Source organism: Aotus nancymaae, unplaced genomic scaffold (genome assembly GCF_030222135.1).
Source record: "Aotus nancymaae isolate 86718 unplaced genomic scaffold, 86718_ANA_hifiasm-v0.15.2.pri h1tg000029l, whole genome shotgun sequence".
Taxonomy (NCBI): Eukaryota; Metazoa; Chordata; class Mammalia; order Primates; family Aotidae; genus Aotus; species Aotus nancymaae.
The window spans coordinates 85,007,480-85,020,911 of NW_026988442.1; the positions used below are offsets into that span (position 1 = coordinate 85,007,480).

Consider the following 13,432-nt stretch of genomic DNA (forward strand, 5'->3'; position numbering starts at 1 on the left):
CCTGCCTTGTCTCAAACTCCTAGGCTCAAGTGATCCTCTGCCTCAGCATCCCAAAGTGCTGGGGATTACAGGCATGAGTCACCACATCTGGCCTGGCCTAGATTAATCAGGGTCTACTGTTAGAAGTGGGAACTGGGGAGAAATTTGAGTAAAGCTGTGGTTCCATTAGAAAACAAGTGGAAATAGGCAACCAGTAGTGTCCACTACATTATAATTTTCAATTTGGTTAACTGTTTATATAGAGACCTACGAGTTATCTATATATAATAGGAAATTAGGTAATTTTTCTTAAAAAAAATTAAGTACAAATTAAAAAGTGTTACCCAATATCCATTAAGAAGCATATGGAGTCTAAGGCAGGAAAATTGCTTGAGGCCAGGAGTTCAAACCCAGCCGTGGTAACACAGCAAGATTCCCGTCTGTATAAATAATAAAAAGAAGTTTATGAAAACAAATATCTCATGATTTGCACTGGATGGAGAGGTCTGGGATTGTGGGAAACATAGTACCTGTTCTTCTGAAATTTGCAGCTTTGGGGCAACAAAACAGAAAGAACTAAAGCAACCGACTCTATAAACAAATGAATTGTTTCACCCCTTGGCCAACAGTTACTGAGTAATCAATATGGACAAAAAATTGTGTCAAGGTGGCCAGGCACGGTGGCTCACGCCTGTAATCCCAGCATTTTTGGGAGGTCGAGGCGGGTGGATCACCTGAGGTCAGGAGTTTGAGACCAGCTTGGCCACCATGGCGAAACCTCGTCTCTACTAAAAATACAAAAAATTTACAGCAACTTGGGAGGCTGAGGCAGGAGAATTGCTTGAACCCGGGAGGCGGAGGTTGCAGTGAGCCGAGATTGCGCCACTGCACTCCAGCCTGGGCAACAGGAGCATAACTCCGTCTCAAAGAAAAAAAAAGAACTTGGGAAGATCCTAAGACAAAGTACAGTTCCCTCCACTAAGAATTCTGCAGTTTAAGTCACAGACACGAATCATGTTGGGTGCAAAATGGAAAGAGATAAAGATGGTGGAACAAAGTGTTACTGAAGCCCAGAGGAGGAAAAGAGTCCTTCGGGATTGGAGGATTAGGAGGAGGGTGGGGAGGAGGCCTTATCTAGAGCTAGCCTTGAAAGATGGGAAGGTTTTTAGTAATAATGGTGGAGGACAGAGAGGAACTGAAGAATGGGAAGATGGAAAAAATGAACATTTCCCATAGGGAGAGAGCAGCGAGGGAATATATGCATCCAGCACAAGTGGCAATGCAGGCAACACAGGTACCCTCAATGGACTTTTACCATAACCTCTCATCAACATGAAACCATAAATAACATCAAGCAAGTATCAAAGCCGGACAAGGAGGGAGTGAGACAAGGACAGCTCCTGGGAAAAGAGAGGCCTGAGCTGTCTTTGAAAAAAAATAATGTTCATGGATGAGCAGGGTGGAATGGACAGGTTAGGAGGTCGGGGAGCAGGGGTGGTTTCATGTTTACAACCCCTAAATATCAGTATCCAGGACAGAAACAGCTTCTTCAATGAATACATTTGCAACAAGCAAAAAAGAGATGGAGGAGGAATCTGTTGATGATAAGAGACCTAAAAGATACATCAATCTATTCCAATGTGTAAATTGCATTTGAATTCTGATTCAAACTGACAAACTCTAAAATTAAATATGACATGAGACAATTGAGTACTGGATATTTGAAGACGTTAATAAATTAATATTTTTAAGGTATTGTGGTTATGTTTTTTAAAGAATCCCTATCTTTTGGAGGTGTACTTTGAAATATGTATAGATGAAATGGTATCTGGGATTTTCTTCAAAATAATACAAGGAGTCAGGGAAAGATACGAATGAAACAAGATTGGCCAGGATTTGATCATCGTTGCAGCTGGGTGTTGGAGGTCTATTTTACCATTAGGTCAGCCTTTGTGTGTGTCTGAAATTTACTGTAACAGAAAATGTAAAACAAACTACAAGAAAGTGAGCGACTTGAGTGATGCCTGTCAGGTGAAGCCCCGCCCACTGGCTCGGGCGGCTCCGCCCCGTCCGTCCTCGCTCCCGCGCTGCGCTCTTGCAGGGTTCCCGTGTGTGGTGTTTCCAACTTTCTCAGGTCCCCTCGGGAATCCATTCGCCACCCAAGCCATAAGTCGCGCTGTTGATTCTTCGCCAGGCCCTGCAAACTGCTCCGAGCTCCCAGGAGTCACCCGCCGCCTCTGGTCCTGGCCCGCAGCCGCCCGGCTCCCCCGCCCTGGGGCGTTTGGTCGCGCCCGGCCGCTAGCCCTGGGAGCGCGTCCGCGTCGCCATGGCGACGCTCAGAGCGGGCCCTGGCGCCTGCCGAATCCGGCCCGGGAACCACCCCCACGGTGAGCGGCCTGGGACCTGGGGCCGGGGTGGCTCAGGGTCTGCCGCGGGCGCGCTGCAGCTGGGCTCCTGAGGCGGCCGAGCCCGGGACGTTGTCCAGCCGCAAGTTGGCCGCGGCCGGGGTCCGAGGAGAGGTCGGGCCCAGAGGATGACAGAAGGATAAGGGGCGGTGCGCGGGCCTTAGCAGGCGTGGAGTGAAAGGTCGCGGAGGGGAGGAGGCCCTGGGCCGGGGTGAGAGGGCCTGCCGGGTAGAGGATGGGGCGAGGGGACGAGGGTGCGGGGGTGCGACCCGGAGCCAGGCTTACCCGGCGGTGGGCGAGCTGGCGTGGAGACGGCCTCGCTCCTGGGCCTGCCTGAAGCACAGGGGATGTGAGGCTTTGGGAGGAGCTGGGCTGCAGCGTGAGCCTGGGGCGGGCGTTGAAGGGCTGGAGGGAAGGGAAGCAGGTGAGGAGGGGCCCTGCAGCCTTCAGCGAGGCTAGGAAACGTGGTGCGAGGGGAGGGGAAGGGAAAACTTCTTTCTGAAAGTGATTGTTAAGCGCCTCCTTCCCTAGATTCACTGCATGCTGCTAGATGCTGTCTTCTCTGGAGTCTGAAGCTGTGGGCCAGAAAAACACACAAAGATCCACACTATTTAACATTCCATTTCAGGGGCTTCACCGACCAGCCCCATGGCCTGCACGAGGTCCCCAAGTTAAGAGATTTAGTTGTGGAATATATAAAGGAATGTGAGATGTAAAATGTTGTTACAGGGCAATAAATTATTAACACCAAATGAGTAGTAGAAGCAGTGATTGCTAAAGAATTAACATTCTTTATGTGTTGGGATCACTATCAACTTCATGAAGAAAGTGGAACTTAAGATGAGTGTGTTAATGGAAAGCAGGTGGGGACACAGGGTTCAGCATGAACTGAGATTCACAGAGCTCCTGGAATGTCCCCATATCTATGTGCCTGGACTGCCTTAGGCTTCACCCCCTTCTCATCACCCCCTCCTCATCACCCCCTCCTCATCACCCCCTCCTCATCACCCCTTCCTCATCACCCCCTCCTCATCACCCCCTCCTCATCACCCCCTCCTCATCACCCACTTCTCATCACCCCCTCCTCATCACCCCCTCCTCATCACCCCCTCCTCATCACCCCCTCCTCATCACCCCCTCCTCATCACCCCCTCCTCATCACCCCCTCCTCATCACCCCTTCCTCATCACCCTCTCCTCATCACCCTGTTAGCAGAGGGATGGAGGAAGGTGACTCTGAAATGCCAGTGTTGTCTTCAGTGCCTCCACGTGTTAAAGGCTTCCATAGTCACATATTCTAAGAAACTCATTTGGAGAAATCTCTGAAAGAAGAGTCTTATTTTATGTTTACATCAATATCTTCCAGACTTGTTTGACTGAGAGCCTTTATTTTTCCCTTCTCAAGCCCCTGCAATGAGCTCAAGAAGCATCTTAGATGTACATTTCAGTAAGAGCTCTTGGGGAGCATCAAGGACCACGAAAGGGTTTGGAGCAGTGGCACGACATTGGGTTGTGATGGATTATGTAAGAAGATTAATGGGGCAGCCATGTGTGGGAATGGTGTGAGAGGAGAGGCAGGGAGGGCATGAGCCCTCCCTGTAAAGCACACAGAGATGAGGTACATTTATCAAAGAAAGAGAAAAAAATGTGCATAGTTTCTCATGGATGATTATACTGCTGCTGTTTCCTTCCCAGGAAGGACATGACCTTTGGCTCTAAAAAGAAGATTCCATTTTTCATGATAAAATGGCAGTGGTGAAATCCCCCAGCAGAGGACTGAAAAATGCTACAGAGCCCTTTAATAATGCATCGCCCCACCTCTTGAAGAACCTAGTGGAGGAGCCCAAGAAGAGAAGAGAAGTACCTAATCACCTCCTAGAATCCAGTAAGTGTCTAGAAGACAGATTTGCTTTACAACTCACGTCTTCCCAGGCAAGCCAAAATCCAGAAAGCATAATAGAATTTTTAGAGCTGATTTACCTATCTCATTTTATATACTTATACTAATTTTTACTACTAAGAACAGTAGTTCTGTTTAGATCCATCTGCTTAACTGGTAGATTTTTGTGGGGTATGTAAATTCATCAAGTTCTGTTGCTTCTACTTCCTCTAATGTCTTTCCTGTCTGCTCCCCGTGTCTTGTTTCTCCTGTTCAGCAGGCCACTGGGACTCCTCCCCAGCCACATTCTCCTCCTGTCAGTTTGCTTTCCAAAATCCTGGCTGGCTCTTATCCCTAATCTGCTCAAACTCCCAACAGTCCCCCTTGCATACAGAATAAAGTCACGATTCCTTTGCTTGACCCCTTCACTGTCTGATCTGAATCTGCCCACCCAGCGCCATCCCCATCACCATGCCCCACTCATTTCTAGCTCTGGCTACGTAAGGTTCCTTCCTGTCCTTTGGACCACACGCATTTTAGACCTTTCTGCCTTTTCACGTGTGGCCTAGAAATCCTGGGTAATCCTATAGCTATTATGGAAAAGGATAATCATTTTGCCTACATTTTTCCCATTCAATCCACACAACAGTATGTCATGAGGTATTACATAATATTCTTACTGTTTATTTAACTTTTATTATTTGATTTCCTCTAATTGGAAATACAATGTGATGTAGAGTAATATTAAAACTTAAAGCTCTGAAGAGTTATCACTCTGAACGGTAAGTCTCAAACTGCTTTTGGTATAATGTCAATGTCCCTTTTAAATGGCTGAGCTCACAAAAGTGTCCAGGTCTACAAGAATTTTCCCAGCTCTTTATTTACATTTACATTTTACTCTTGGAGAAGGTGAAACTCAAAGAGACCACATGATTTCCCCAACATGGTACACCTAGTAAGTGGCGAGCTGGTGTTCCGCCACCGGAGCCCTGGGTCCAGCTCTTGACCAACATGCTTGGTTGCCCTCCACTCATCTTTCAAAGAGCATCTCAAATGTGAGAACATAATATTGTATTTGGATATGGTTCTTTTGTCACTGTAGAACATGTCAAGTGAAAATTGGTATACTTGACCATTTCTGAGCATTAGCAGAAAAATGCCAGTTTTATATCTACTTTGTGACTCTAAAATAAAATCTTTCAACATTAAAAAAAAATTACAGAATAGGCTGCGTACAGTGGCTCATGCCTGTAATCCCAGCATTTTGGGAGGCCAAAGCAATCGGATCATTTGAGATCAGGAGTTTGAGACCAGACTAGCCAACATGGTGAAACCCCAACTCTACTAAAATACCAAAATTAGCCAGATGTGGTAGCAGACGCCTGTAATCTCAGCTACTTGGGAGGCTGAGGCAGGAGAATCACTTGAACCCAGGAAGCTGAGGTTGCAGTGAGCCAAGATTATGCTACTCCAGCCTGGGCAATAGAGCAAGACCCTCCCTCTCAAATAAATAAATAAATAAATAATTTAAAAATTACAGAATATGGTAATTTCAGTGCTTAAAGATGACCAAATAATAACATATAGAGATCATCAGTTCCCCTGCCACACCAACCTTAACCCGTTCTAGCTGTTCAGTTTGGTCCAAGTTAATGTCAGTGACAGCTCACCTGGTGAGAAGGAAAAAACGCCAAATGTTTCCCACCCACTTCAGATGTATCCTAGAATCATAATGATCAAAGGGATGGGGTGAGGGGTCTGTGCCTCACAAGATTTGGATGCAGTCAGAGTCAAAAGGTTATTTGTAAGAAGGTGAACAGTACATTCATGAGGAAGGCAGATTACTGGTTGGAATCAGACAGACCTGGGCTTGATTTTTGTTTCGTTTGTTTGTTTCTTGTTTTCTTGAGACAGAGTGTTGTTCTGTTGTCCAGGCTGGAGAACAGTGGTACAATCACAGCTCACTGCAGCCTCCATCTCCTGGGCTCAAGTGATCCTTGCACCTCAGCCTCCCGTGTAGCTGGGAACATAACACGCACCACCACACCCAGCTAATTTTAAAATTTTTTATGGAAACACAATCTCACTCTGTTGCCCAGGCTGGTCTCAAACTCCTGGGCTCAAGCAATCCTCCTATCTCAGCCTCCCCAAATACTAGGATTACAGGTGTGAGCCACCATGCCAGGCTTTGATTTTTGATTACCAGCTGTGGGCAAGTTGCTTAACCTTATTAAGTCATACCTCCTTCATCTGTAAAGTAGAAATAATACCTACCTCACAGGGCTGGGGTGAGGATTATAAACAAATGTATGCATAGCACTTCCTGGCACAAAGCACTTCCATATAGTGGGTTCTCAGTACCTCCTCCACACGTCTGCTCCTGCCTAAATAAGAGCTGGGAAAATTTTTGTAGACCTGGACACTTTTGTAAGCTCAGCTGTTTAAAAGGGACATTGACATTACACCAAAAGCAGTTTGAGACTTACTGTTCAGAGTAATAACTATTCAGAGCTTTAAATTTTAATATTACTCTACATCACATTGTAATTCTAATCAGAGGAAATCAAATAATAAAAGTTAAATACACAGTAACAAAATTAAGTGTGTGGTGTTTGGATACTTTGAGCTTCGTATTCATTATGTAATAAGTAATCCAGTGCTAGGCAGAGCAAAGACAGGCCATGTGCTTTTTATGAGCTGACATTTTATGACAAAGACGTGTACAAAATGTGTGAAGAGCAAATTATTTTAGTAGGTAACAGATAGTCTACCTGAATTTGTATTGTAATGATAGTATCTCCCAAGTAATGTTTAAAAATAGAGAAGGAGTTCAGTTTATTTAGAACAGATAATTAATCTTGTTGACAGCTAGATCCAATGTCTGCAACTTTCATATGCTTCAAATGCCCTAAATCAAAGAAAGCTATGTTAATAAGGATCAACTGTAATTTAATATTTTCTTTGATGTCTCATGATGTGCTTATCTACATTGTTTTTATAGAGGTTTATGCAAAACTTGTAAAAAATGAGGTCATACGGGCAAAACCTGGCATAATACATTTTGGAGGCTATCAAGTAGAAAAACAACACCAACAGATTCTGGTAGGTACTTTTTAAATGGGATAATTAATCATCATAATGAAATGACACAAATGTTCTGCATTTATATTATTCACTTATCTAAGTAACAGCCTAATCAGCCATAGTGCAAGTATAAATTGGGCCAGAAAGGTAGTTCTATGATAAGAAACTTTAAGCTTGCATCAGTGTCTTGGACAAGTTATTTTACCTTCTGCCAAAGGCTCCCCTTATACTCTTTCCAAATAGGCGTAATTGCTGAGTGAGTCTTGGGGACCAGGTTCTGTGCTTTGTGATTTACATGATTTAATTTCATCCTATGCTAGCTCTGTGGAAGCTGCATTATTACTCTCATTATAGATAGACAGACAGATAGATAGATAGATAGATAGATAGATAGATAGATAGATAGATAGATAAGGAAACAGAGATTCCAAAAGGTTAAATAATTTATTCAAGGACACAGAGTTGCTAAGTGTCAGAGGCAGAATTTGGCTCTTGGGCTGCCTTTCTTCAAATCACTCTTGCTCCAGGCCTGTAGCACTAGGAAGAGGGGTGTCCCTTTCCTATGAAGCTCCAGCCAGGGCTTTCTTTTACCTGCTTGGGTCAGATGCTCATGCCTAATCAGTCACTCTGGCCAGAGAGGATTTGTCTAGCTCCAGGGAGGTAGGGGTCAGCCCCAATGAACAGGCTCCTGAAGAGACAGCTGAAAGGCTGGACTGCAAAGTAGCCAAAACCTATAGCAACTGCGGTTTAGCACAGAGCCACACTGAGGTCCAGCCCTTCCTGGGTCCCCTTCATTGACCTAGATGTTGACTGGGGTGGTTTCTGCCATACTACATGGTCCCACCTAAGCATCCTGTGCATAAATGGACCTGAACCACCTCAGTGACTTCACCGTGATCCCCTAGTCATATCTGGCAGGACTTCTCAGAACTACCCCAGCTGGGCCCTAGATCCAGGCCAGCCTGGCCCCATGTGTTGTTGGGGAGGGGTGGAGGTGGGCTCTCTTTACAAGTGCCCTCTGAAACTCTGCCTTTGTGTGTGATGCCCCCCTTCTGGCCTTGTCCTCAGCCACCACAAGACTCTACTTTTAGAGTAGAGCATTCTTAAAAGCCGTATCTTAAGGTAGATCATTTTAAGAAAGTTGTAATTATCACATTCGATTGTTTAGAGTAAGACAAAACACTGGAGGAAACTGACAAACAGTAAAGCTATTGGGAAGGAAATTTCTGTCAGGCAGACCCCAAAGAACAGAGGAGAACACGGTTTCCACGAATCCTTACACAATGGAGTAAGTAGCGAGAACAGATCAGGAGAGGAAGCTGTTAGGTGCCACGTATTTCCTCTTAGGAAGAGGGTTAGGATTTGAAACTGTTGTTAGTAACTTCACCCATCAACCTCCAAGGTCACATTTTTTACAACACAGCATCAAAGACCAAAGTTAATGATTCATTTTGAAATCTACTGTTCCTGGTTATAAGGTTTGCTGCCTATATTGCAGTAGGATAGATCTAAAATAATTATGACTCATAATTGCTCACTGTTTATAAATGAATTACATGCCAGAAGCTAAAATAAAATTTTATTACTTGCTCCTTATGCTTTCTTTCTTTTCTTATCATTTTATCATTTATTACCATAAATTTACCCATTTACAGTATGTATACAATTCAATAATTTTTAGTATATTCTCAGAGCTGTGCAACCATTGCCACAATCTAATTTGAAAACGTTCGATTGTTGTAAAAAGAAAGCCCACATCCACTTTCAGTCACTTCTCATCCCCCATTCCCATCCTACTCCCACCCGGGGCAATCACTCATCCAGTTTCTGTATCTATAGGTTTGCTTCTTCCTGGACATTTCATATGAATGCAATCATACAATACATGACCTCTTGTGACTGACTTATTTCTCTTAGCATAGTGTTTTCCAGGCTCATCCAACTCATAGCATGTAGCTGTACCTCATCTGCTTTTATGGCTGAACCGCATTCCATTGTGTGGATAGATCACATTTGGCTTGCTTTTGTGGACATATTTTCAGTTCTCTTAGAGATATACATAGCAGGAGCATCGTTGGGTTGTACGGTTTATTAGCTTCCTGTAGCTGTCATAACAAATTACCACAAATTTAGGATATTAAAGAAATAACTAACAAAGTCATAAAGCCTTACTCCTGTATTTTCTTCTAAGAGTTTTATAGCTTTAGCTTTCATATTTAGGCCTATAGTTTATTTTGAGTTAATTTTTATGTATTGTGTGAGGTAGGGGTTCAACTTCAATCTTTCGCATGTTCTACTGTTACTTATTGAAATGACTATTCTTTCTCCATTGAATAGTCTGACACTGTTGCTGAAAATCAATTTACTGTAAATGTAAGGGTTTATTTCTGGAACCCTCAGTTCTACTCCATTGATCTATACGCCTACACTTATGGAAGTACCACACTTGATTACTGCAGCTTGTGGTAAGTTTTGAAATCAGGAAGTGGGAGTTCTCCAGTTTTGTTCTTTTTCAAGACCATGTTGGCTATTCTGGGTTCCCTGCAATTCCAAATTAATTTTAGCATCAGTTTTCAATTTCTGCAAAAATATTTTTGGGATTTTGATGGGAATTGCATTGAATCTATAGATCAGTTTGGGGAATATTGCAACCTTAAGAATATTGAGTCACAGTTCTTTTTTATAATGAATGTTTTATAACTTTTGCCACTAGCCTTAGGATATTTTCCACCTGTGTGGGTTCAGAAAAGGAGGGCTCACCCTCCTTAAAATAGACTCTCCTCAAAATTAGATAGTCATAATTAGCTTGCTAAGAGTCCCGTAGTTTCAAGAAATATTGAGGTTTTTTACATGATGGCAACTATTAGAGTTAATAATTAACTGGTAAGTTTAAAAGTTGCTATTCCAAAAAAAATTAACAACATAACACTTTTGGGTCACAACATAGCTTTTTGAAACTGGCCTCTTTTTTTTTTTTTTTTTTTGCTTAGCATAATGTTAGTGATTCCAATAATGTTACTAAACTTAAAACTATTTTAGCCTCCTCATAATTTTAATCATATTATTGCATACTTAACTATTTATTTCTTTAATTCATCTCTTTTTTATTGTTCATCATTTATCAAAATATCATTTTGTTTTCTCTAAGGAAGTTGTAATGTCTGGTTGATGTTACCTTATTTCTAATAGAGTTAAGGGTTTTCTTCTGTTTAATTCCACACACAGTTGGTGAGAGTCCCCATTACACGCCAAACAAAAGTGTTGAAGCATTATGGGAAATGCTAAAGTGAACAAAAGCAAGGCGTTTTCCAAGTAGCAGAAAGGGTTTCAAAACCACCAAACAACTTGAACATGAGACCAGGCAAGCAAGGTGGCATGAGGAAGTCATAAGAAAACATTCTGTGGAGAAAGGGCACCCTCCCACCTCCATAGGAGGATGTTAAAAAGGCGTGTGGAGGAGAGGCCATTGGGGATAGCCCAAAGCCCAGTAGGAAGTGGGGAGAAGGCATTCGGGGCCCAGAGGAAGACATGGTGGGGCTTGAGTTGAGCCACGGTGTATTTGGAGGCTGGTTTGCCTGGATGGCAGGGCTCTGGAGTGGGTAATGGAGAGGGTGGGACATGCGGGTTGGGAAAAGAATATAAACGTAAGGAGTGTGCATGTGATTCAGAAAGCAGCATGAAGTTAAGGAAGTATTTTTGAGCAGGGTTATGATGCACTTGAGGAAGATCAACTTAGTGGAAATTTAGAGGATGGATGTTCTTCTTCTTTCTTTCATTAGCATCCTCTAGGTAGACATCAATGAGAGAAACTAAATACTAAGGAATAAGATTTTGTCAGGTAGGATTGAGCTTTGGCAGGTTGCAGCCATTGCAATGTCTAAGATTGCTTTGTCCTCCCAAGAATCAATTTTCACTTCCTTCCCTTGTGTGATTTTACCTCCTTTGAGAATGCGTGGGGAGCAAGGGGGTATGGTTTAGTTATTGAAAAAGATATGAAGCCTGAGCTCAGCTTCATTCTGCTGCAGAACGGAGGCATGTCTGTCTTTCATATCACTGCTTCCCCAGCACCTGGTGCAGTGCCTGACATGCAGAAGGCACCCAACAAGCACTTGTGAGTGAAGGATGTGGAATTCACTTTATTATAAGAGTTGTGAGTTTCTTAGAATAGTGGCAGAGGCTCACCAATTCCAAGTAAATACAGTGTAAAGTCTGGGTGATCATACTGCTTCTATCAGACATTAAATCAAACAGAAATAGATAAAAGTGATTTCATCTCAATAACATTCTGGGAAATCTTGCAACAGCCAGTCCCCAGTTTCTACCAGCAAAGTGAAGCGGAAGCCTAAGGCAATTACCTTGAAATTCTTGCCAAACAAGGGGGAGAATCCAACAACTTCTTTTATCTTGGTTTTGCTACAGGAAACTGCAAATTGTCCAAGAATGAAATGACTGAATGTGTGTTTAAAACCACAATAAATTGTTCATTAACATTTGAGATCAATCCAGATGTGGTTAAAGGACCTGAAACATTTTGCTTGCGTTCATATTGAAATCAGTTTTTCAGTTTACCTTAAAATTTGAAATAAGCGTCCTTGGTTTTCTCAAAACCATAACACCTTAAATTTGTTTTTACCTTTGTGGAGTGATTTGGTCTGGGAAATAATTATTAATACTCCATCTGCTGGGCATAGTGGCTCACACCTGTAATCCCAGCACTTTGGGAGGCCAGGGTGGGCAGATCATGAGGTCAGGAGATCGAGACCATTCTGGCCAACATGGTGAAACCCCATCTCTACTAAAATACAAAAAAAAAAAAATTAGCCAGGCGTGGTGGCACACACCTGTAGTCCCAGCTACTCGGAAGGCTGAGGCAGGAGAATCACTTGAACCCAGGAGGCAGAGGTTGGAGTAAGCCAAGATTGTGCCACTACACTCTAGCCTGGCAACAGACTGAGACTCTGTCTCAAAAAAACAAAACAAAACAAAATAAAACCACATCAATTTTCCTTCAAGGCAACCAATGTTGCAGTTGCCAGCCCAAAACAAAATTGTTAGCCTAAAAAGTCTTATCTTAAATAAATGAACAGTTTGTTCTGGCTTTCTCAAATAATAATATTTGTTTTTACATTAGTTTACATTAGAGACCTATTGTATTACAGCCTTAGAGACCCGCAAGATCTTCTTGCATCTCAAAATCATGGCCATGATTCCCAATGGCTTCTCCTCAGTGTGTGGGGATGGGGGAATTGAAGCCATGGTATAAACATAGTACATTCTTCTAGAGCATCAATTTTATGCTTACATTTTAGAGAAATGCAATATAGAGCAAAGTTTTAGAGCAAATGCATAACCAAGATGCATTTTAAAATAAAACACTTTAAAGAACTTACAAGGCAGCTTGAATTTTGTCCCCAGATCTCTCATGTATGAACCTTCTCTGAGAAGCTGTGGCACTGAACTTGCAGGCTGAAGTGTTGTGTTTGAAAGTTAGCCCCCGTCCACTCCACGCCAAGCCTTCACTGGAGGGCAGGCTCTGCCATTCCCTCTAGAACAGGAAGAATAGACTCTCCTGAGGAGACACAGAAGGGAGCTTGAAGCAGCATGGGATTGGGAGTGAAGAGAGCTGTGAACCCTCCTGGGGAAATTCCTACAAATCCTGAGTAATGGCTGTTAAACTTATGATTACTTGATGTGTGGTTGATGGGTTTTGTGGGGTTTTTGTGGAGCTGGAAGCAGTTCTGAAAAACTCTAGAAGGGGCTGAATTTCACATAGGAGTAAATATGGTTCCCTGTGGGGGCAGCACTGAGAAAACGGGGACCCCCAGGGCCAGCAGAAGGTCAGCTCCCAGGGGAACAGAGATCCTGGAGGGACTAGGAGGTCTACTGACCCAAAATTGAAACACATGGTAGGATTTTAGGCAATTTTATGTTGCCTGAGAGTAACGCCGGGTTACCTGTGTTTTGTTATGTTTTCAAATAAACTTTTCATATTAACTTAACATCCACTTTCTAAGCACGTTATTCATTTTCCCAAGGTTTGTTTTTTCTTTGGATGAAGATGATTTTTTCCAGTTTTAGTTATAAAT

The 13,432-nt window shown here is 43.0% G+C and overlaps 1 protein-coding gene across 4 annotated transcripts in view; it reads left to right on the top strand.

Annotated features, from left to right (window-relative positions):
* Window positions 1-2,293: 2,293 nt before the first annotated feature.
* CFAP221 (cilia and flagella associated protein 221) overlaps window positions 2,294-13,432 on the top strand; it is a 120,379-nt gene continuing 109,240 nt past the window's right edge. For 3 of the 4 annotated variants that reach the window (XM_064382836.1, XM_021667933.2, XM_064382837.1), the window contains exons 1-3: window positions 2,294-2,366; window positions 4,079-4,268; window positions 7,264-7,364. In XM_064382836.1, the coding sequence (XP_064238906.1) occupies window positions 4,130-4,268; window positions 7,264-7,364 (240 nt within the window). In that variant the 5' untranslated portion in view covers window positions 2,294-2,366; window positions 4,079-4,129. Of the gene's footprint in view, window positions 2,367-4,078; window positions 4,269-7,263; window positions 7,365-13,432 lie in introns of those variants that run through there. The other variant, XM_064382838.1, reaches the window with a different exon arrangement.